The following is a 25,942-nucleotide window of genomic DNA, read 5'->3' as shown; positions in this document are numbered from 1 at the left end:
TGTTCAACGCATTGACTCAAATGGTATTGCGATAATGGGGGTACTCGATTAGAGATTTTGCTGCGCTCAAACAGAAGATTTTCACCATTCTCAAGACAATTTTGTTATTATATTGGCTCTTAATAAGAGACGAATGACCTTAACGTTAAAACCTCTATAATCAAAATAAAAAAATGGACCTTAATAACAAATCAAAGAAGCTGAAATAATAAAATTATTATTGTAATAATGTGGTATCCTTCTTAATAGGACAAAAACGGGTACATTACCCCATTCGATTTTATAAATGGATTGTAGTATTGATTAAATTGTTATGATTGAAGTTACTACATATTACGCATCTCTCACCTGATTTTTTTTACGAGTTCCCCAAATCTCCGTGCAATCATTTGAAAGCTGTCTTTATTATGGTTGAGGAACGTCAAATGTGGGATGAATGGTTGCTACGTATACTGTAGTAAACAATTACAGTTATGTTTCTTTACGATGAAGCGTTCAATTTTGACATTTTTTTATGACAACAATGACTTCAATTGCTCTGGTGTGAATTTGGTTATTTGCAGTGGTGTGTATGAAGTATGGCGAAGGGGATCAAATCACCACGAATTTGAAGGGATCAAGTAAACCCATAGCATCTATTTCAGCAAACTTTAGTAAAAATATAGTTGAACAAAAGAATCAGTTCAATCATAACGTATTCATATAATTGACATTCTACTGTAATTCTGTATGCAAAAGTAGAGTATGTAGTGGGTGATTTTATCAATTATATAAAAGTTTGAAAATTTAGAAAATAAATCTTCTTCAGTTCTTCTGAGATTTTTTTTAATCGGTAAAAATTCGGTTACACAAAAGTCCAATTTCTTTTTTCTGTGTTAATGAAATTTAAACTACGCAACTTTATAGTATATTTGATTAATGTATTCTGATCCGCCTTTGAGTTACAATGATGGGATCAAGTCTCCCCGGGGATCAAGTCTCCTCAGTCTCCCCTATTTATTTTTATAAAGATTTTTCCCAATTCAAAGCAATATGAATGCTTTCCTCATCTCATCAAAAATTTCTGAATAATGGTTTTATCTGGGGAATGAACTTTTTGGCATTGGTTCATTCTGAGGGTATATTTTGGACTATTGTTTTCTAGGAGTTCATGCTTTCGTAGGATCGGTTTTCTACAGCACAGTTCGTTCTGAGGATTTCATTTCGAAACAAACGGCACGGAAGTAGTAAAAGCTGATCTAGATCATCTCTATTTTGATTCTTTTGAAAGAGGCACCGTAGCAAAATAATCCTTTACAATATTAGTTTTGGGATTACTCTATAATACGATCAAAGAAGGACTCTAAAAATGTTTTAAAAGTAAATTCAGATCAAGCCCATAAAAATTAGGGTCATCCCAAAAAAAACTATACCAAAAGATCTAACCAAAATGGTGTGATATATTCTACTAAACCGTAAGTTTATGTATATTGTAAAAATGTTTATTGAAAAAGATTTACAAAAGTTACATGAAATGAGTCAATAGTCAATGATTTATTTACAACGTTTTGCTAAGATCACTACCGAGTAAAATATCAATCTTTTAAAATATTCATCCAAACGTTGGTGCTTTTAAATACGTACCACAAAACACGCCGTTTTGTAGAGTATTTAGATGCGCCAACCTATGTATTCATTCTATTATTACACATATTGTCCTGTCCTACCGCTCATTAGCCTAATAATACACATCATGGGTAACTTCAACAATGGTAATGGTAAGTGATAGAGAGGATGTTTTCTTGTACTAAATCTAAACTGTGCCATGCTTTTAACAACAAGTTAACAAATAAAATCACTTTACAGATACAACCGCTCAAATCTCTTTGCTTGACAGAAAAACCTGTTCCGGGCAGTGTGGGATGCTATTTTACTAAAATCTTCCAGGTCATGGTTTCGATTAGTTGGCAATGTTCATTGATGAGTTTTTTCAGTTCTTGTAAACACACATGGCCTCATCGGCACCGTCGGCGCAATCCGTAACCTGCAATCAGAGAACGATCAGATTTCATTGCGGGTTTCTGGGCTATTAATGTGGCTTACTTTATCACACAATTGCTCTACTGAAATGCAAATTCCGCTAACACATCGTAGCTCTCCTTCGGGACAGGGCGAAGCATGGGCCGTCGTTAAAAATGCCCTACTCGTACTGCTAAACTTGTAATCATTTTCTGAGTCTGATGTCATCATGATTTCCTTGCTGTCCTGAAAGTTACCTGGAAGATGAGTAAATCAAATTAACCAATGTCTATTATATGTAATCCTTGTTTAGCTATAGTTCTTAGTTACTCAAAGATTTCGGGACCGAAATTGTCCGAATTGTTTCCGCTTCGGTTTGATCTTCCACTTTTTCTGTTTTGAATTCGATTGAATCTGTCCGGTTCCTTCGATTTATTTGCGGCACGTTTTCCGCCGCTGTTGGTTCATACTCATCCTCTCTTGATGATCCATAATCGGAATATTGTCGTTCTGTGCGAGCCTGTTCCGCCTTCTGGTTCCGTTGATTCCGTTCGCGATCCTCGTTAGTTATTGTTAAGTAAGGCTTGCTAAAAGAGCGAATTGTAGATTAGACAGGCATCCTTAATATTACATTTTTTAAGGAAACAACAAACTCACCCATTAACCGGACTATTTGGAACCTGAACCTGCACGAACGGGTACTCACGTTGGCTTCCGAACCCGGTCGGATAGGTGGTTTGTTCATCGTAGTAGCAATCTAGTTCATCGGATGCATCCGGGCAGTCTTCGTACTGATCACAGCGCCACTTGTCCGGGATGCACTTGTCGTTCGATAGGCAACGATATTCGTCTCGTTCGCAGAATTTGCAATCAGACTCGTCCTCTCCGTTTTGACAGTCTTTAATGTTGTCACATCTATAATTATAAAACGAAACCGTTCAAAAAATTGTCGAATTCGTATATTTTTTGACTGTGTGATAAAGGTAGTCTGGGGAAAGATCGCCCATACAAGGCAAATCATTATTCCAACCTTCTGCGGTGTCCCATCAGGTAAAAAAACTAGGAGTGGGTAATGTCCGGGACATAACCGCGGTGTTGACGTAGGACTAAACTTGGGCATATCATATGACATTCATGGATAATTTGAGCCAATGCACTTTTTGAATGAGTGTTTACTGGAAATTTCATGTCGAATGAGATTGCCACATTCACTGATTTTCTAGGACTTGCAAAAACCTTCGGGTTTATAGATTAATTTGATAAACATTTGCTTATATGAATCACTGGTACATGTACAGAAGAATTGACAGGCGCAAACTCAATCCAAGTTGATAACTTCCCGAAGTTGTCAAACCTTCAAAGTCAAGGATTATTATATTAGGTGATCTTGAACGTTGAAAATTTTTTAGATCATTTATCCCACTTTAAAAGATCGCAATTTTTGACTTCATTGACATATTATACAAGAAAATAATCTATAGAGGTTTGAAAACTGTTCCATGTTGATCCTTCTTGTTTGTAGACTGGAATGACATCTGTTAGACTACTTATGTTTTTGAGTTTTCAATAATTTATCAAACTCATATTAAATTTTAGCATTTTTTCAAAAAAATTGCGATTTTCATCAAAACCCCCTCCAAACCAAATTTCTGGCTACGCCACTGAACCTTGCCCGAATTCGTTTCTGCTGCGTACATACACGAACATTCCCCTTTCGCAGCTCACATCGAATGAGCATTGTACACTCAGGTTTTTTTTACGCGGGGGATACGAGCCGCGTAAATGAAAACCGCGTAAATGAAAACCGCGTAAATTTCAAAATCCGCGTAAATGAAAACCGCGTAAATTTCAAAATCCGCGTAAATGAAAACCGCGTAAATTTCAAAATCCGCGTAAATGAAAACCGCGTAAATTTCAAAATCCGCGTAAATGAAAACCGCGTAAACTTCAAAATCCGCGTAAATGAAGACCACTTAAATTTAAGAATCCGCGATAAAGGGAACCTCATTGATGGGTACCGCGTAAATTCCAAAATCCGCGTAAATGAAAACCGCGTAAATTTCAAAAACCGCGTAAATGAAAACCGCGTAAATTTCAAAAACCGCGTAAATGAAAACCGCGTAAATTTCAAAATCCGCGTAAATGAAAACCGCGTAAATTTCAAAATCCGCGTAAAAAAAACCGCGTAAAAAAATACCGCGCAAAAAAAAACCGCGTAAAAAAAAACTTGAGTGTATATCGCAATGCGATTTCTTTTATAAACTTCTTAGTGCAGATGGAAGTCCATCCTTTTGTGCGACAAATGGAAATATTTTCATCATTCTTTTTGGTGTGGCTTTCGCTTAGTAGCAGGGTTGCCACATTCACTAATGTTCTTGAAAGATTTGCAAAAACCACCAATCAAAGCAGGCTAATTAATGCTTTTACAAACTCCATCAAAATTTACGGTAAAATCTACGGAATCTACTACACAATTGTTTTGATTATTTCCCAACGAATCGCGCAAAAATCTGTTTGTTCCGTACAGCACAGCGCAAATAATTGACGTTGGAAAACAAATCGGCAACTTCAGCTGCCAAACACTTAGACACGATCGAAGCATTTTTCCGTCAATGTCACTTTTCTGACTCAAATTTTTGTAGGTATTTTCTTGCTTCCGTACAATTGGTCAGTTTATTAGTTTTATCGTACATTTTTCGGATATTATTACGAAAATAACTAACCCGATAAGAGGGAAGTTATTTTCCAAAGCACGAAATGGAAATTTCAATTGTAATTCTTCTGAGAACGATTTTGTGGTCCTAATAAGGACCGTTTGTTGTGAATATTATTTCGCCGTTTCCCGCTCGGCATGATGATTATTCGTTTGGTATGAATAGCGCACAGATTGGTATCTTCCAACAAACTAACCAGGCAGGCCTCGCTGGCTTCTTAGAGGGCCATTACGGCTGAGCTCCGGAAGAGTAGATCGGTTTTGAAATGCTGTGCAATCTCACAGACCAGGCACTGGAAGAGCAGCTTGCGAATTAGTAACTCTGTCCACTTCTGAGAGCGATGAATTTCACGCAGGGCGACGACAGTTCTTGGTTGGCAGCGATAAGGCAGTAGCTATGATTTGGTTGGTGGTCAAAATGCAGCTTCTCGTTGAGCAGCACACGTACGTGTGTTCTGCTCTGTGGCTTAGACACGTCTGGCTTTAAGAAAAACTGTGACACCCATATTTATAGGTTCTAGCATTAATGTTCGCATTAAAAGTAGTTTTTGAACTTTTTAAACAAGTTTTACATAGCAAACAAGGTATCAATAGCAAGCGTTGAACGTTTTCCTTTCGATTTATGAAACAATATTAGTAATTCCTTTAGTAGGAGAAAAGTTATTAAGGTTCAAAGTGTACGTAACGCATCCGTTTTGAAAATTTTGACATGACACCCAGTATAGTAAAGAAAGACGTAAGTCCTACGTCAAAAGCTAAACCTAAAATAATAAATATCTTTTTGAGGTTGAGCTTGTATGACCACCACTGGCTGCTACTCCGTTATCGATCTGGACTAGCTGAAGTTGAACAGAGAATAAGTAGATAATTATGCTTGGGAGTAGCGAAACATTTTTCAATGTGCAACTCCTGCTAATCCTAAAGTGTTTATTGATCAATACCGGCGCCGGCCAGGCCCGATCGTATATCGCGGAAGGAAAGGGAAGGAATGGTTCAGAGCCGTAGCAACCTAAGTGGCAAGGGGGGGGGGGGCTTTGCCCCCTCACGCGTTTTTCGCCAAAAGAAATAAAGGATTAATCAAATAAAAAGCAAGAGAGCTATTTGTATAGTTTATACTGTGTTAATTAGTATCGAACCGAAATTTCATCGCTGCAAATGGCCGCGCTTCATGAAACACCGCGCCTAGACGATCTGTCATAATATCGCAAATTGTATAACGAAGGTCCGTATGGGAACACAAGTTGTTAAAAAAATAGATGCAGTCTTGTCGATGTACGACTACTCCAACTGGTGTGGATGGGCACCGTGCACAGCTAACTACTTCCACTCTGCAATCTTCTCCTCCGTAGTCTGCAAATTGCATTCACGATTGTAGTTTGCTTGCGCTATAGTTGCAGTTCGCAGCACAAACTGTTTGATATACTCCATGTCGGCTGGTATTCGGCTACATATATTGTCTGGACGTCGACTATTTATTGTCCTTCATCCCGTGGCAATGTGAATCTTTCCAGCGTCGACTGAGGATGCCGCATTCCCGCTGATTCTAAACGCCATTTTCTCTCGAGATTTTCCAGAGCTGAACTGACCTGCTCTATTTGATGACGCCGAAACTGTAGGCTAACACGGGGACAGCAAACGTATTCATTGCTCTGACTTTATTCCCCGCGTTCAGGAAAGACTTCAAGATGCAGTTCACTTGGCTAAGAACGTTATTTCGGAGCTTAAGCTGGATGTCGGTGTGGCGAATCCCGGAGAGCTGCAGGAATGCGATATACTGATATGACCCACCGTGAATCGTGTTCCGAATCATCTTACCTTCGTCGATCTCGCAGTCTCCAGTCTCGACCAATCGCCCTGATAGCAGCTGAACAGATCAGCATTTATCTAGGCCAAACGCCCTGCGGATGTCGCCACTAATTCTTTCGGCTAGTTTGATGCGTACACCCAGTCGTTCTGTCGAGCCAGTATAGATCTTGATATTGTCCACGTAGAAAGTATGGAACGTCTCATCTGGTTAGCTTTCTCTATACCTTATCTGATAGTCATGCGGTGATAGTCATTGAGGGGTCGTACTGAGCGGGATAAAAGAATCGTCTAAGAAGGTTCCCCTCAAGATGCGAAGCATTCAAGATCGTAACACGTCTTTTCCACTTCTGAGCTGAGCAGTTTTGTCGTTACTCTCTCCATTGCCTGCCGCAGGAACCTTAGACTACAGGATCAACTTTATACATCTTTAATACCCTGATGAGGAGCGAGTGCGGTATGGAGTTGTATGTCTTCTTGTAATCGATATAGGCCATACTAAGGTTCCGTTGATTACACACTACTTCTCCAACAATGACTGCATCGTTTATGGCTTGATCTTTTGTGTTTTTCTTATATCCCTTCTGCTCCTCTGTCAGGATGCTACTCGTCTCATAGTAGGCCCTTACGTATTTAGTGATGAAGGTGCTCATGATCTTGTGCAGACTTGTTAGACAGGTAATTGGTGTGTCCTTGGGGACGATAATTGTGGCACCTCGGGTGATGAAATCCGGCGATAAACGGGGTTCGCGTAACGCTCAATTTCTAAGATACTGCGAACCCTCGCGTACATCATTGGTTTCGACGGAGACAGCTGACATCTCGTCGATTTCTTCGCCTGCTCATTTCTCCTCGCGCCTAAGCCGCTGTTGTCCTTCGCGATGTTGTACGGGGACCTCCCAAATACTGGTTCAAAAGTTATAACGCTAATATCCGGTAGACCTTCGCTGAAATTGGGATTCTTGTGGCTGATTTGGTAATAAAAGTGTAACGCCTTAGCCATTTTGATAAGACACTCCGTTACTGTATTAGTATGTCGTGTTTTTTGTCGGCTGGCGAGCTCCCAGTATGCGAAGCTTAGTAGGTGCAATGATAGAGTTGTTCGAGATCCGACTCTCCAATCTCCGCTACCTTGGAGATATTTGCTTTTCTCGGTGATGTTGAGACGGGTCGCCTCTAGATGTAAGTCGGTATCGTAAACATCTTACGGTTGCCACTGCAGCACAGAATACTTCCAGGTTCTGCACAAATTCCAGGTGAATTGGGAGCACGTTACCATTCATGACCTGAAAATCACAGGTCAACTTAAAAGAACATTGCAGCTTCGGGATCCTGGGGCGCGACATTGGATCCGTGTCGCGACATCGCGCAACCGCTTCATCCACATTAAAGACCAAATCACGTAGTAGCTGCCGACCAACGGGTGGGTCGTCCATGTTTTTATCTAGTAACGAGCGAGACGATGAAGGAAGAAAATTTAGAACAGCGTGGAAAAGGTCATATGAGCAAGCCTAGAGTTTGCTGACGACGTAACCCTTTTTGTTCTACCGCAGAAGTCAGAATCGTCTTGAGTACTGTGACTCTAAATAATAAAAATAATTTTTCTTACAGTCCCTTGCTTTAAATATACGTTAAGATTAATCGAAAAAAATTGCCCCCTAACGCAAAACAGGATTTTGCTAGAGGCCGTATATACTACTGCGCACTCCACAAGTATCACAGCAGCAGTTAGTAAGATTATAGAAGTTGGATCTACTTCTTTACCGACGCCAGAGAGGTAACTTCACTATCTGGACTAGATATCGATCCACCAAACTCATAGACCGAGAACCAACGGCTTTACTTCCCTTCTGAAGAAAGACGTGACCACAGATTTTTTCACCTCAGAAAAATCTCAACGACCTCGGCTGGAATTGAACCCAGGCAACTGGAATGAGTGGCGGTCACGCTTAGCACTCAACCACCGGCGCCGAATAAATATCTTTTTTTATTCTTACTTGCGCTGATAAATTGAAGCATGCAGTGCCACCTGAAAATTGTTTCAGTTCTTAAAATTTGTATATAGCAAACAAATACCTATGGATTCATGAATTGGTTCGTAATTTCAACGACAAGCTTTCAAATCCAAAATTAGTGGTATTTGACCAAGTCACAGAAAATTGAATTAAATGATTCAGACAGAAATTTTTTCCTTGGATTTTGATTCGCAAGATTTCCTCTGATTTTGATGATAGTTGCCAGTACCCACTATGCTGTTATACGCACTTTGACTATTTCAAAATCTTGAAAAAATTTAAGGTAAGCGCTCACACCAATGACGATACAAAATAAAAATAAGGTAAGGTGGGGCAAATCCGACCTAGTAAATGGTTTTGGCTGTAAAAGGCTCAAATTACATCGGATCAAGTTGATTTATATACCAAATTAAAGGTTAGACTTGTGAGCAACTTCTTTTGTATAGCATTTTATTCATGTCTTGGTAAAATTTTGAGGCTTCAAGTTATTTACGAAAAAGCTCATTCTTGCTGTCTTCAAAAATGGTGGGGTAAACCCGACCGCCTATGTTTTTAGTACAGATATTACCCAAATTTAATGATTTCTCAATGATAAATCAATGAATGTTATGTTATTGTTATTGTTACACATAAAGAAAATGGAATTTAATGTCAATATTGGAATGTCAAAATCATGAGCAGTAGCACGTAAAGATATTCCCATTTAGAAGCAATTGCTCGACGAATACTATACTCATCACATTCCAGTGTCTTTCGTTTGTAATTATGAACCATTGTGCAAAAAAAATTAAAAAGCATTAACATATATTTCAATTTGATAAATAAGCATTTTCTTAGCTAAAAAAGCGGTCGGACTTACCCCACTATTTAGAGGTCGGATTTGCCCCACCGCGTCATTTTTCGTTCCGATGCAATTAAAAAAAATTGAAAAAAGTTGGACTAAATTGATCCATGCACTTTGTAGGACTTTAATCAAAGAATTTAAATCCACTTACATTTTTTAACAATCAGATATATACCTATATATATATATATATATATATATATATATATATATATATATATATATATATATATATATATATATATATATATATATATATATATATATATATATATATATACATATAATATAGATATATTATTTTTCTTTGTATATACTGTAGTCAATGATGCACAAAAATTAAATCAAAAGTTGTAAAAACACACTTATTTTCGTTTAAGCGTCTCAATGTAGACTAATAAAATCTTGTCATGCCACCATTATGATTATTTTAGATGATCTATGCGACAACACTGATATTAGTTCGCGTAGTGCTTCCGATTTTCGATGACAGAGGGGGGTCGGGTTTACCCAACGGTCGGATTTACCCCATTTTACCGTATAGCCTCCTCCCGAAGGACAAGAGTGGACTTTCTCGTGACCCCTATCCTCTAAATTGTCCATGTGCTGTATGGATGGCCCTCTAAGAGTATAAAAATAAGGAGCGAGCTGTATGCTTCATCTTATCCACTTGAATCCAATTCGCTATATAGTTGTCCAAACCTAAATAAGCACTCTGTCTAGACTGTCTCGTCGTTTCAATATTTCTCTTTGGTGAATTTGGACAATCACTAAGTCTCCTGGTGGCCAGGTGCCAAGAGACTTCAAACATCTTAAATTGCACGCGTTTGTCAGAATATCTTTTACCCAACCTCTATATTTACTAACAAATATCCTCCTCCCGTGATACTTGTGGAGTGTGCAGTAGTTTATACGGTCTCTAGTAAAAGCAAGTATCGGACTAACATTCCTTCCGTTTCCTTCCGCGATCTACGTTCGGGTCTGGCAGGCGCCGATATTGATCATTATACACTTTGGGATTACCAGGAGTTGCACATCGAAAGATGTTTCGCTACTCCCAAGCATAATTATCTACTGATTCCCTGTGCAATTTCAGCTAGTCCAGATCGATAACGGAGTAGCAGCCAGGAGAGTTCGCAGAAGCTAAAGCTCAAGCTCAAGAGCATGTTATCTTGTGAATGCAAAAAGATAAATGAATTTGCCACCAAATTATTGTACAAAGTAATGCGAATATAATACGATATACTCACTTCCACTGATGTGGAATACAGCTGGAATCCGCGCATTGGAACTCATTGGCGTAGCAATCGCTTTGACGAGTAGGATCCTCGCAGACATTTCGATCATTTGAGTCGGGATAACTGTCGCAATCGAACGTCGATGTTAGTATCTCCGAACTAGCTATTATATGTGCACATGGTTCCAGGATTGCTATGAAATGATATAAAATCAAATAAAATATCAACACAAAATTTTCCATCCGACACACATTGGTACTCACACTTGCATATTCTTTTGCAGGGTGTCAGCGTTCCCATTCGCGTTGGCCGACACTCGGGCTCCAGGACGAGGCAGACAAACTCTGCGACACGAACGGAGCATTTGGAATTGATAAGATATTGAAAATGTTCATACTCCACGCTGGTAAGCAGTATATTCTTCGAAGTGGTCAAATCATACGGCAGAACACCCCGGCACAGAGGAAGCGATGTGGACTTGCAGATTCCTGAAAACATTTGTGATCATTAGTTTGGTTGACCGCTGCCGGGAGGCTCACCTGCTAGGCTGTCTGTTGGCTTGTGGGCAGTACCTTCTTCGGAAATATTGAAACGTTTCAAACCTTCGGTGGTGATTTCGTATCGTGACAGAATGGGCAGCGTTGGCGACACTTTGGTCCGATACAGACTGGAGTCCGTGGTGGCCGAGGTAGAGGTAAGATTTTTCTAGAAAAAGTTTCAGGGAAGGGTTTTAGTCGGACAATGGTTAGATTTATGGGCAAAACTTTATCTATTAATGAAATTATGATGATGGCTGGCGTGAAGGGAGAGACGTTGGCGTAAATGAACATATTTTACAGTTGAAACATTCAGCAACATATGGCATAAGGAAATCTGAACTGTGGACACCTGTCTGCGTGACTGGGGGATGGGCAGTGTCGCTGCATGATTTATCATATTTTTACCCGCTACCAATCCCAACCACCATGCAAGCAAGAAACAGCTTTCTTTAGCTAGCAGACGGAAAATAACAGCCACCGGGTCCGTGTATAATATGTAGAGGATTCATGCTCGTATCCCATCCGACACAAAAGGAACAAGGGTGAAAACGAGTTTAATTGAAACAATAAATCACTTCTCTCTGCCTCTCAAGTCTCATCAACTGTTCATTTAACATCGTCAATTGATGCTCATCCTCTTCGATAGGAACGCCAAAACTATTCTGATGACCTGAAGTGAATCCAAGCGATCTGAAGGAAATATCCCCGTTAGATCCCACCTGTCTGCTTTGTCCATCTGATCCGGCGTCGATCGCTCGTGTCGTTTGCTCCTTAATAGCATCTTCATTCTCAAATTCATCGTCGTCGAACGAAACTTTGGTTTTTGTGTAGTCCTTCAATGAAATAGTGCTCGTTTTCCGCACTGGCACCCGAGTTGTACTACTAATCTTAACCACTTGGGCAGGGGTTTCCTCACTCAGGTTTTCATGTTCCGTAGAGGTCCATAGGTGTAGACCTTCATTTCGATTTTGCTCGGTCTTTTTGACTATTATCGATAGCAAATCATTATTCAGGCCGAAAGAAAACTTGGAATTAGGAGTTGAACCATCTTTAGAAAATCCGTTTCCTTTATTTTTATGATCTCGTCCGAATGTGGTCACGGCTCCGCTGTTCAAATCATTCGTGTGGGTAAAATCGTTAAAATCTATAGAGAGATTCTCCTCCACGTCATAGATCCCATTATCTCCCAGTAAAGAGCTGCTCATTATATCCCTATCTATAAGATTAAAAAAGAAAGTGGGATTAAACTTTTGAAACAATTTTCATTTTATTTGACAGAGACTTACCTACAACCAAGAAATATACGACTAAACCTAACAGGCTGCAAATCAACAGCAGTCCCAGGGGCCACTTGATGAAGCGCCATATCAGTTTGAGAGCTTTCCAGAGGCAACAGCTGGAATGGGTAGATGGCCGGAAGAAGGAATTGACGGAGGAGGAGCTGGTGAGTGGGGTTTGTGAGCCGGCCTTCCAGTAGTTGAAACTCTGACGGTTGGCGTGCAGGTGATTGGGTAGAGAATTTCCTGCCGAGGGTGAGTTCTGGGAGGATGATTCTGTGTATCCGCTGTATGGTGTACCCTGAAACGAATACGAGGTACGTTTGGAAATTAATTAATTGAGATAACATTTCAATATAGGAGGCAACGGTGATGGAAGATACTGGGAATGAATAAGCGATTGTTCAGATAAAGGGAAATTTCTTCGAAACCTTGGTCATTAGACAAGAGGTGTGCGTCGCGCCGCCGATTTCAGGTAAAAATCGTCGGCGTGCCGGCCTTTTTACTATTTTCACCTGCAACCGTCGGAGCGGCGCGGCGCGACGCACACCTCTACATTAGAATAACTTTGCCCGAAATATGTGACCATAAACTTATTTTTTTCTAAAACAAATTTAATATTCCGGTTTTTCAGATAAGTTATTGAATTCTTTCAAAAAAGTCGAAACACCAAGAAGCACGAAAACGAAAGGGTGAAAAAGAATAGAATGGTTCATTGTTTATTTAGCCACATTTTCAAATTATATGGTTTTTAAAAGCATTTAACACTTTCTGAAACGATGGCCCTCAAATTCATCTTATTCGTTTTACTCATTTACTTTATTTTACTAATTTTTAAAATTTTCTTCTTCAAATTCAAACATTTTTTGCATGCTGTTTATTTTTTCAAAGTGTGATGTTATTTATTTCAATCATTATGTCTTTCTTATTTTTTCTCATTTTTATAAATACTTGTAATCCATTTTAGTTTATTTAATATATTTTATAATTTCATTTATTTTGTTCTTTTATTCATTCAACTGAATTGAACGAATAAAAGCACTAAATTTATGGAATGCATTAAACAAACTAAATTAATTGCAAGTATTGAGAAAAAATGAATTTATATTACTAATTTGTTCGTTTAATTCAATGAATTCAGGTATTCGTTATATTACATTTATTCAGTTTATTCATTATATCCATTGTATTAGTTTTTTAAATTTAATTATATATACTTTATTCCTTTTATCACGTTTTATTTATTGTATTTATTTGATTTATTTTGCCCATTTCATTTATTTTATTTATCATTAATTTGATTCATTGTATTAATTTTACTCACTGCAAGAATTGGATTATTTTTTCGTTGCATGCAACATTTTTTTATTGGTTTTATTCATTTTGTGAATTTTATAGATTTTTCAATTGTTCAATGCAACATTTTTTCTCAAAAGAGAGAAAAAATAGATGAGACAAAAATTTCAGCATAATACCTAACTTAAACTTTGGGTTTTAGTGATTCGAACTCTCCTCGTCAGTAACTGCCACCAACTTGGAGCCCAGCACTCGGATCAAGTCAGTTGTTTGGCGTTCACAAAAGACGTATAAATTTTGGATTCAGTTAAAAGTGTTTAACCGGCGCCAATTGATACTTGTTTGGATTTATATAACGGGCTCCAAGTTGTTATCAGTTACTGACGAAATGAAGCCGAAACATAAAAAAATCAAACTTTCAATTGTTTAATTTGTTACAAATTAACTCGTTTCGTTAATTTTATTTATTTTACTGATTTTGTATCGTTTATTCATATTTTTCAATGTTTTATTCGTGCATCTCTCACTGGGTGTGTTCTTCGCGTGAGTTTTGCAAGCTAATCAATCGATAAGCAGTGATATGTATAAGAAATGGCTCATGTCACTGCTGGGTGAATTCAATCGGGTTTTTCATATTTTCTCTTTATTTAGCTGTAATCTCTGTTGTACATTATTGGTGAACTTAATTTCATATGCAAAATGGAATTATTTAAATTCATCAAGCACGACAAAAAAAAACCTACATTAATCCACCTAGTGGTGCGATTTCCTTTTTTCATTTATCAAGAATATTTGATTGGCAATCAGTGATCTAGACCTGCGAATCGGTGTAATTTGGAGAAGATTCCAAAAGATTTTTAATCTCTGAGGTATTACGATTCTAACGCTTTTTATGGGAAATTCCAGTGTGACCTTACTAACCAACCTGTAATTTCGGAACCAAAAGTCGGAAAAGACTAGTTAAAATCGTCAATGAATTCTATTGTTCGTCTGCTGACTCATGTGAGTGTGTTCAAGTTGAAATAGGCGACAACTATTTCAGATTTTATCGTTTGCACCCAGACTGTTAAAATTTATATTATATCTCTACTCTGTCATCTTTCTGTATGATGTGCATCTAATTTTCAATAATTATTGTTTGAGAATTGAATGAAAAAGATGCTCACATATTTTTTAATTTTTCTCTTTAAATATTTCATTTAATGGCTTTCAGTGCAGACTTTGAAGGAACTGATGAAAAGTTATTCGTATGTAGACCAGTATAAAGCAGTAAAACGAGTTTACTTGCAAAGTTCTTTTTACGCGGATGTACCGTGTCTATGTATCGCAACGAGTAGTAGAGATCGACGGTGTGATCCCCAGTTCGACATTGACTTTCGAGTCTTGGTGGGAGTATGGGGTTGGATCTTTCGAGTTGGGGCGGGCAAAGCGTAGTTGGTAAATCAATTGCCAACCATGCACATAGGTTTGGAAATTTTTCTAAAGAGATTTCTCTAACTCTCAAAAATTGTGTTTTGAAAATTCTTTCGAAAACTACTCGGAAAAGATGAAAATTTCCAGCTCGTCTCGATCAGAGCCGTTAATATGGTGCATCAACCGAACACTTAAATGATGAAAAGTTTTATATATAGGTCCATTGGAGTGAACGGAGCATCTCCTTAAAGGGCTGTACAATGAACTGTACAACGAGAAGAACATATTCGTGAGCCGTGCGCGGCTGGTGGATGAATCAGAGCCGTTAATATGGTGCATCAACCGAACACTTAAATGATGAAAAGTTTTATATATAGGTTCGCTGGAGTGAACGGAGCATCTCCTCAAAGGGCTGTACAATGAACTGTACAACGAGAAGGAAATATTTGTGTGCTGTGCGCGGCTGGTGGATGAATTAGTTTGTGTTGTTTTCAGGACGAACATTTTATTAATTTGAAAAGTGTTGATTTGATATTCTTTTGTTGGAATATCATATTTGAATTAAACTACACACCAAAAATAATGAAGTTTAAACGACATGTAAATCAATACGAATGTAAGCATACAAAGATTAAATCAAAAATTTGATTGAAAATTACGTTAAAATCAATTGGAGCATCAAACAGCATACAATTTCACACTTTCATTCGTGTAATATTACATGTCATTCATTTTACAGCAGTATTCGAGTAAAAATATATTGAAGTGCATTGGTTTTCCGTTTACAGTAACTGTAATTTTCAATCCACGTGTAAAATTATAATAAAATTCGTTGAAGAAAGCACGACAAGTCGTGTGTATTTGTGGTGGAACTTAATTTTACATTTATATTCATGCTCCAAATATGTGCATGAAAATAAACTTAAAATTACAAAAAAAAATTCTGTGTGAAACATGCTTGAAAACAACTTTTAGGAGAAAAGCGCACACGTTTACATTTTCAATGTGAGAATACATATTCCAGAAAACCAGTGTCGTACAGTAGTCGGAAATTGCAAAATCTACCTAATCCGTCTAGCAAAGAAATGAGACATTTCTGACACATATCACTGTTTGATCATTCATTAAATTTCAGAGCTTATGTGAATGTGAATGCTTATGAATTCTCCATTGAGGAGCAAAATTAGTTTCTCCCCAAATTTTCTCCACTAAAAGAGCATAGTGCATTTTGTATTGGGTTTGCTAAGCCAAACTTAATGCTCCGATGTCACTACCCAGGTAACCAAGAAGCACGAAAAACAGCCCGTTATCAGCTGTATATGTTCCTTCACTGCAGCCTTTGTAATGCTATTCAGCATTTAAGTCACCTTTAATGTTCTTTAAAAACCGCTTTTGGCAAAATATACGGCTGCTTTACTGCTAGCCCCTACAATTTGACGCCGTCAATGTCCTGAAATTTGACACATCTTGGTAGCCCTAAATGGTAACGGTATAGCATTTAGGTGACATTTTAAATGCCAATTAAATGCAATAATATCCAACATTCTAAATGCTATATTACGGCTTTGAAACGAAAATAATAAAAAAAAAAACTCTTTTACGATTTGTTTTAATTCTGTACTCTGGACTATGAAAACTTCGTTTGTACCATTTGTATTGTATTTCAATATTTACTTTATTGTGACATTTATTTTTGGCTGTTAGCACACCCCCACACACTCTGTTGAAGGATTCCGAATACCTACTCTTAAACGGGAATGGAACCTGGGTTGCATCTGATAGTGTTAGGAACTGGCGCTGCCTTTACCCAATGGGCTACGGATGACATGAGAAAACGAAAATATTTTGCCCAATATAAACCACACATCTCCCTCGCCACTGACAGTATGTGTTTAAATCCGCCTAGTCGCCTTTTCGTTTACTGGGATGTAGAATACACTCATTGGTCCTATCCGTTAGACCGATACCGTACGATATCAGATTCTTCATTTTTCGTGCAGCTCAAGTCAAGTTCAGTGTCGTTTTTTCGAAGAATCAACAGTGACAAATAGCCTTTTAACTTGTAAGTAGTTTTACTCATATTCATGATTGCAATAAATTAAAAATATTCGTCTCTTATTTAGGAATCACGACAAAACAAATTCCAGCCAAAAAGCGCTCTGCAGCTGTGCTACTAAAGGTTCTACAGCAAGAGAACGACGAAATAGAGAAAACATTTCGCGACGCAACTACGCAGACTGCACTGATGGAAAAGTTGAGTCCTCCCACTAAAACGGATGCAACGGAATTAAAACTTAACAAATGTTTGGCACTACTGGCCCACGCAAATGCAAAGTTAGATGCATTGGGTGCCATAGGTTCTTCCCAGTGTAAACACGAACTTCAAACTGTCGCTCTTAATAAAATCAACCTGAAGCCAGTGAACGATCTTAACGAAATGGAAATATTAGAAGAAAATTGCAGGAAAGAAGAATTTGTGGAATCAATCGTTGCATCGATTGGCCAACTTCACGGTCGCCAATGATATACAGGGAGAGGTGGTACCGTTTGTCTTCAAATTATAGACTACTTCTTTGATCGTCAATTTCTGCTTAACTGCTCGTGGACTGGAACAGGACGTAAATCAGCTGTTCAGGAACAAGTGGTTCGGAAGATTCTGTTTTGTAGATTCGAGAGAGTGATCGATTTATTTTATCAGACCGTTCTTTATTCTGATCCCGAGTTTCCAATGACTGAGTGCAAGGCGTTTTTGCACCGATGCTTGCGAAATGCAAAGCAACGATTTACTGAGATCGGTGGTATACGGAAGCCGACTGCGCGTAAGCGCAAACATCTTCAGGAATTTAATTATGACGATAGAGTGTGAAGACGATGAGCAGCAAGATGTAAATGAAATTGAGCCATCTGAAGAAACTTGTGGAGTACGTAGAGTAAATTCCAGGATGACTGATTTAACAGTTGTGTTCAACAAAAAAAAACACCTTTAACAGGCCAACGAGGGTACTCGGGTACCCACAAATTGAAATACTCGTAACTATGGATTCCTTCAATCGATTTGGACACTTTTAGATATTTTGGATTCAGGAACTCGTCCACTTTTTGATTCTGTACAATAGAACCGGAATAATGGACCTGGTTATTGGTAATCCGGATTTTCCGGAGTATTGTTCCAGTACTAGGATATGATTTGTAAATTTTAATAATGTACTAGCAATATGAGTATCAAAACTCTTCAAATTGTCTCGGAAGTCTGTTTTTTATTGTTGCGGGACCCTATGGCAATTTGAAAAATGGAATTAGAATGGAATGGCCACTCACGGCCCCACGGGAACATGCTCCGGAATGTCCGTTCCGGGGTCAAATCACCAAATGGTTCCAAAACCACGAGATACAGCCTACTGATGCAATTCCAGGAATTTTGATACCCATATTCCTACCCCAGCACTGGAACCTGCTTCCGGAAACCCGGATTCCAGGGAACCGAATGAAGTAACCCGATTCATTTTTACCAAGTCCAAAAGTGCATGAGTTCCTGAATCCAAAACGGCCGAAAGTATCGACATCGGTTGGATATTACCTTAGTTACGGGCATTTTAGTTTTGTGGGTACCCGGGTACCCACGTAGGCCTGTTACGTAGTAAAAAAATTCAGGAGCCCCTTCTCACTCCCACCCTTACTATATCAACAATATTATTAACCCAAATGCTTAGTGAAGTTCTAAGATGTCACAAAGTTTCAATTTCCAGCTATGGATAAAGCATTGGAATTTAATTAATTGAAACTTAAAAAGGTGCCCGGGTACCGCGTCGGACACACAACGGTTAAAATGAAATGAATTCGCTGAATAGATCCCGAAATGCTTTTTGTACTGGAATAAACAGTAGACCTGATTTTAATGTATTTTTTTCTTTTATTCTTACATATCTCACATTGGAAGGGTGTGATGGAGGGGTATAAAAACAGTTTTTTTTTCAATAGGGATGGCTACCAGTTTACAAAAAATTTCAGTTAATAGATACTGCTTACTAGGAATAAAACTATTGTCGTTGTTTGTGCATATCACATTTAGCTCGAATGATTTAAGCGGACTTTCAAACAGGACAAATATTTGTTCGAGCTCTTTGCCCACTATACCGTTCGAATTTGCTTGGATCATTGCAACTACGCTTTTATCCGTAGTAAGAAACCACTTATCAGAGAAGCTATTTAGTAAAGTAAAGCCATCTGATACAACTATACGAAAGAATATTGTATCGTCTCCTTTGGAAGGATGTTGAAGCACTAGATATTTCGGAAATTCTTTCTTGCTATAGTTTTGACGTTGTTTTTTCAGTAATTCGGTTTATAATTTGATTCAAAGGCCACCTACCTGACCTCACAAGATTCTTAATCTGATAAAGGTGACTTTCAAAAAGATAGGATGATAACGTATTCAATGTTCCAAATCTACACACTTCATCCACAACATGTACCAAGTTATGCTGATTGCTTGAAATAGATTTAAAACATTTCGCAAAATATTCAACAAATTTTTCTAAGAGAATTTGTGCTACAGAAAGGTACTTTTTATAACAATTGCATGAACAAATTGTAACAGCAGAAAACAAATTTGCGAAATTTTCATAGTGCTCCTTACTAATAAGTTGTGATAAGACTGCAATGCCAATGTAATTCAAAAAAGTTGAGCATTCTGAGCCTTTCCAATGACTCAAATATCTCAATCTTATCGAAAGATGTCACAGTTTCTAATGACCACTTCTTATGGTACATATTACCGTCTTTGAATAACGTAAGAAACTTTTTTGTTATACCAAGATGAAGTAAATGCAATGAATCGCTTACGATAACATCTTCCACAATATCGATAGGCAATCGCAAGAGGGGTGAATCCACATAAACGATCTTTAATTTCCCATTCTCGCGAGTTTCATAAGTTTGATAGTGTCCATCGTACATTTTATTACGAAATCCAAAATATGTACGTTTTTGTGCGATTATTTCCGGATAAGTGTTTGTGCGTAATTCCTTTTGGCGTTCTCCAACAATAGTGCATTTTAAACATCCGTGAAAAGAATTGAAATTTACGGTTCCTAAAATGTAGTTTATAAAAGAATAGGCATAAATAAATCGAAACAAACATTAATTGTAATTTCTACCTTTTATGAATGCTCTCGCTGGAGAATCGCAAATGAACGCTCTGATTTTAACATGTAGGGTAAAAGGGTATAATACGCCCCACCGGGGCCAAACGCCTCTCTTCAATTCCCAGGATTCCTGAATTATCTAAAAAGTCAAAATGACTGATAACAGTATTGTTTCATGAAATGAACGTACTAAGTTAGTTTGGTATTTTTAATATGTTGCAAAACAACAGTATACACAAAAGTTTGAAAATAAAGAAAAGAAAATGTATTTTAGAAAACATGAAATATTCAAAAATTCGTCACACCGAAGAATCCTCAACAATTTCTCGAATTTTATGATTATCTGTTATAATATTCGCTCTTGATAGATTGAACTATTGTAAAAAAATTGTATTTCTACGAATTTATTAGATGTGAGATAATTGTACTGGTTTGCTTAATCTTACCCATATTAAAAATGTCAATAACAAAACCCCGAAAGCGACTTTACTTGAAATTCTCAAAATGCAAACCTCAAAACTTTGGTATTTGTTTCTTTGAATCTATTCGGAATCATAAGTAACATTTGCCGTATTCTCCATAAAATAATGTAGGTAAATTATCCGCTCAATCCCAAGTAACAATTGAAGTTCTTTAGTATGCTACAAGTGCAATCTAAGTTTTATGAGTGGCTATAAAATTACCATAAGGCTACTAGGGATGTTACCATATCGCATCGACACTATTTCTAAAAATCGTGTAAATCATGTTAACGTGCAAGAGAAGCACCGAAGCGCACTATTCAGAATCTAAAAATAGCCCCACTTTCCTAATCTGAAAAGATATTATAAAGCTATTCAGTCTATCGTAATAAAGGCAGCTGTAGTAGTGAGCAAAACTGTATGAAAACAAAGCGTATTATACAAGGAAAACAAACAGTCCTTAGGCTTTGGCAAAGTTCAATGTGTGCGTTCTGGAAACATCTTCTGCATCTATAATCGTTTTGCCCTTGACGAATGCGTCGAATATTATGCTAACATTAAACATCGATCGAAAGCAACGTCGTTGGTTCATACAGGAAACATCCTCATAAAACTCAGAATACCCAGGCTCAAATCGCCATATCCACAAATAATGATCAGCGTTGTCATATATATTCATAATAACAATCAGCCAGCATGTATGCAATTATTTGACAAAACTATAAAAAGCTTTTTGCTACATGAAGCTTTTTGCTTCCAAACGAGAAACGCCTTAATGTATGTTATATTTTTCTATTCTATTCTATTTTTAGACTTGCACGCTAAATTCGTTGATACTATACAATAGGTAATAAAAGCTATATTGGCCCTGGGGGAACCTAACAAAATGTGTTATAATTCTGATAGAAGCCTATCACAGGTTGTCATATTTTTGATATATACTAGAAGAATTTCTGTTATGTTTTCTGTTATTTTACCAACTAACGAGACCAGAGTTATAACACAACTTGTTATCATAACAAAGTAACTCAGTCTGTAATAATTTTGTTATTTCTTTCTGATCGGGATGCCCCACAGCAATCGGTGAGTATGCCCCCCAAAAATGGGTGGGGCGTTTTAACCGGTGATGAGCTGTTGTGAATGCATCAATAATTCAACACGCACACATAATTTTAAGCCAAGCTAAAAACTAAGATAGTAACTATAACATTCTAGTAAGCTACTTGAAATAGTTCTATCAAATCCGACTGTTTCTAATTGGTTGTAATGCTATTGTAAAAAGTGGAAGCTACTATGACGTTTTTGTTTAGTTTTAAGGAGGAAATTATTCACTATTTTTACATTAAAATTTTTAGCTATTTCAAGCACTATATAAAACACATATTTAAATTGTAATACCAGGTGGACATGTATATATTCAGAGATTTCTAGGCCAGTTTGAAATATTGATAACTTTATGCAGCATACTCACAAATATTAATCTTTCAAAATTTGAACAGGTCGTATTATTCCCTTTTTTTAAATTTCTACAAATGGAATCAAGTATCTTGATTATTACGAAAATTTGGTAGTTCGATGTTTTTTTTAAAAACGAACGAAGCTTTTTTTTAACTTTCTACTTGATTATTACGAAAATTTGTTAGTTCGATGTTTTTTTTAAACGAACGAAGCACCATCGAATACAACGGAAACATTAGTACATAGGGGCATTAAAAGTAATTATCAGTTCATTGTAAATGTCAAACTGTCTTAGGTGGAATGAAATGATACAACAATCTCAAACTAAACTATTTTATGCGGGGGTTTAAATAAAAAAAGTACAATGCTTTGGTTATTCGGAAAACGCACAAAATCAGATACCCACAAACTGGACAAGTTTCGGTTGTTTATGAAAAACCCGCATAAATTGGAGAAATCGGACTGAAGATCCTCGAAGATCCTCAAAATTCATACCGGTATTGTGGAAATCAGTATATATTAAAGAGTTTTTTTAAGTTCTGAAAATTCGTTTTCGCAATATGCACAATTAATTAAAAGAAAATTATTTATATAATCATTTGACTAAACCATAAAAAATAGTTTAAAAAATGCTTTTTTATTTGAATCCGCGTTTCTTTATTTCATCTGGAGTGCTTGATACTTCCTGCATCTTCTTTAAAATAAGTTTTATATCGAAATTATAATCTTTAGAATAGCTTGTTGACAACTTAACGATTCCAAAACTTTTTGAATAAATGCTTCAACATTGAAATCATATGCCACATATTCGAAATTGCGTGTCAGACGAGTGTCTCAGAAAATAGGTAATCTCTTAATCAAAATGCAACCAAGTAAGTTAAACACCTTACTTTCAAGTTTTCCGACCACTTGCATCTAAAACTTATCTATTCTCTAAATTATGGAACTTCCATGTGGAAAACGCAAATATAAGGAAATCATTAAAAACTTCGAAAATTTGCTTTAGAAAGTTGAATAAATACGCATAAAAAGAGGCTTCAGCGTATTAGCAAATAGACAGTCATTTGTGTAATATAACAATCATTCACAGTTGATTGATTGATTTGTTATTGGGGCTTTAATCAACTGGTAATTTGCCCGATTTACAGTTTACAGTTAGCGTTCAATGATAATTGTGAAAGAATATGTAATATATTATAAAATCATCGTTGTATGGGTACATTAAAATCATATTAGCAGTTCAATGATATCACCAGAAGATATAATCTTGATATAAGTTTGCTTGCCTTGCTGATTGGGATATCACAAAAATAACACAGTGAGTAATAAATATCAACATGAGATATAAATTTGATAGCTTTCTGTTATGTCGTTCTGATCGGGATACCATCCTCTTGTTGTGGGGCATATTACACTTTAACCGGGGGCATTTTGCCTTGGGTGAAAGAAAAAACTTGAATTTAGGCATCTTTGAAAAATGTTTAATAATACTTGTATCAGGATGTTTTTAATAAAAAATGAAACGGGTACTAATTTCTAACTAATATAACAATAAATTAGAGTAGTTAGTGCGGAGATCATAGTGTCGAATGGTGAAATATAGCTATTTTTGCTTAAGGGGGGCGTATTAGACCTGTTTACCCTAATACATGATCATTGATAACGATACCTGCATTCAAAATAGGTAATGCTTCATCAACAAACGGCTTCAAATATTCTTCTACGCGTTTTGGTTTAGTTTTGCCATGGAAAATTCCAATAATCATTGGTTTGATACTTGGATCATCGTGTACGTTAAATAAAATAGGGCACACTTGATCTGTGCCATTGTTAAATAGTGGCAAACCTTCAATAATTATGTTAATCGAAATTAACCGAGTAGTTGTTAAGCTGGAGAAAGTTTCGCGAAGACATTTTGCTGTAATATTAGTGTTTTCGTTAATTGAAAATTTTCTTGAACACTCCTCAATACCCACCAAGACCTTGGTGCCAATATTGTCCACCTTGCATTGCAATAATTTTGGCAGATTCTCAAGGGGTTTCAAGTAAACGTCGTGGGTCAACAGGTAGTAAGTGATCATATTGCGACAAACGCGATAAAAGAGGTTTTAACGCAGAATGGATTATTTTATATTCCAAACTCCAATGACATAAGAACGAAGTAAGGTCGGATTCCACTTCATGATGCTCATCATCTTCACTTGACCCATAGTCAGGACTATAATAATCATACTATAATAGCTTAGTCTTGTCACTAAGTTAGTGTTGAATTTTCATGTGACTAAGTCGAAACGCACATTCCATAATTAGTTTGATATCATTTGCTTTTTAATTTGTTTGATCATTTCTGCATATCGACGGTCACTTCGTTTTGTGAGTGATTTCTGCATCCAGCGTTAAAGTATTCATGCAATCCCATCTCAGAAACAGTAGTTTGGAATACGGCTAATCGACTAAAGAAACCGATCAACCTCCATTTATGATTAGATCACTCTTTTTTGTAATATTTCTACTAACCACTTTTTTATAAACAAAAGTTTTTCTTATTTCATCATCTGTCCATTTGTGCGTCAAAAATATAATGCATAATATACAGTACGGCACAATAAAAAATGCAAATAATAAACATACCATTTAGTTTGACTTCAAATTGGTCGAAGAAGGACAATGTTAAATTTACACTTCGCTTCAAAATTCTTTGCGCTCTTCTCCGGCTCAGAAAAATTAGGCGTTTTGACACTTCTACGGCATGCAGTTTAAAGCTGTGTTATAATCTACGTGTGCCATTTTAATTTCCATAGATATTAGGTATTTTGCTGACTCTCAGATAGAATGTACGCTGTGATACAACATTATAACTCTCTGTGGTGATACGTTAGGGTTTAGTAATACATACAAGGATTTTTAAACTAATTCACCGTACTTACGAATTTGAAACGCTTTAAATTTCCACTTTCAATTGATCTAATTTTGTCAGAATTTAGAATTATTTATAAACGTAAATCATTAGCAGGCCGCCATCGGCCTTAATAATGATGTCCCAATTCAAAAATTCAATCTAAACCAAAAACCCTTTTCGCGTTAGTTTAATTCGACATAAACTTACTCAGCTATTCCCTTTCTCTATTATTGGCTGTACCATCTCAACGCATTCCCAGTAAAAACTGACGGACAGGCAGGCTTGTTATTTGCTCACACAATGTGCCACAAAGAGCGAAATACACCGATGAAAAATAGAGCAGCACATAAACACCGCAATGTGCAGAGCGACCGCACAAAGAGAAACTTGGAAACGAGATCTGTACACCAAAATCTGCACACTTTCGTTCAGAATCACCTTGAAGAGCTATTGTTTTATGCCTCCCCTCACTGGCAAACAGGTAGGAAGGCGAATCAAACTTCAACTCAGATAAAGATTTATCGGAAGAACATTTTTAAAATGTTTGTTGGTTGCCTTCTTTGCTTCCGTGCACGTGGGACCAAGATTCACACTAAAGTACATTTTTATTTCTACTCTTTGAGGTGTGCAGCCATGGAGTAGAATGCACGTATGGGAGCAACACACATCGGAAAGAAGAGGTGAAAGAGAAGAGCGTTAATTCTATAGGTGGCAGTAGTGTGTACTGGTGTGTTTACAAGTTGCCGGTAAGGCCCAATCAACAAATTTAGTGATCTCATGAAAGCAGAGTAGGGTATTAGAAGAAAAATGGGAGAACCGCACAAATATGGTCGAGGGGGTACAA

At 37.1% G+C, this 25,942-nt stretch overlaps 1 protein-coding gene across 1 annotated transcript in view; it reads right to left on the bottom strand.

Moving 5' to 3' along the window:
- Window positions 1–1,509: 1,509 nt before the first annotated feature.
- Window positions 1,510–25,942, bottom strand: part of LOC131694090 (uncharacterized) — a 225,539-nt gene continuing 201,106 nt past the window's right edge. Inside the window, exons 3-11 of the mRNA XM_058982467.1 lie at window positions 12,437–12,728; window positions 11,726–12,366; window positions 11,151–11,316; window positions 10,875–11,099; window positions 10,624–10,804; window positions 2,656–2,913; window positions 2,329–2,585; window positions 2,083–2,255; window positions 1,510–2,023 (exon numbers count right to left, since the gene is read on the bottom strand). Coding sequence (XP_058838450.1) covers window positions 1,970–2,023; window positions 2,083–2,255; window positions 2,329–2,585; window positions 2,656–2,913; window positions 10,624–10,804; window positions 10,875–11,099; window positions 11,151–11,316; window positions 11,726–12,366; window positions 12,437–12,728 — 2,247 coding nt within the window. The 3' untranslated portion in view covers window positions 1,510–1,969. The remainder of the gene's footprint in view (window positions 2,024–2,082; window positions 2,256–2,328; window positions 2,586–2,655; window positions 2,914–10,623; window positions 10,805–10,874; window positions 11,100–11,150; window positions 11,317–11,725; window positions 12,367–12,436; window positions 12,729–25,942) is intronic.

This window comes from Topomyia yanbarensis, chromosome 3 (assembly GCF_030247195.1).
Source record: "Topomyia yanbarensis strain Yona2022 chromosome 3, ASM3024719v1, whole genome shotgun sequence".
Lineage (NCBI taxonomy): Eukaryota > Metazoa > Arthropoda > Insecta > Diptera > Culicidae > Topomyia > Topomyia yanbarensis.
The sequence above is the reverse complement of the archived record's forward strand: the minus strand, read 5'-3'. Positions and strand labels throughout refer to the sequence as shown.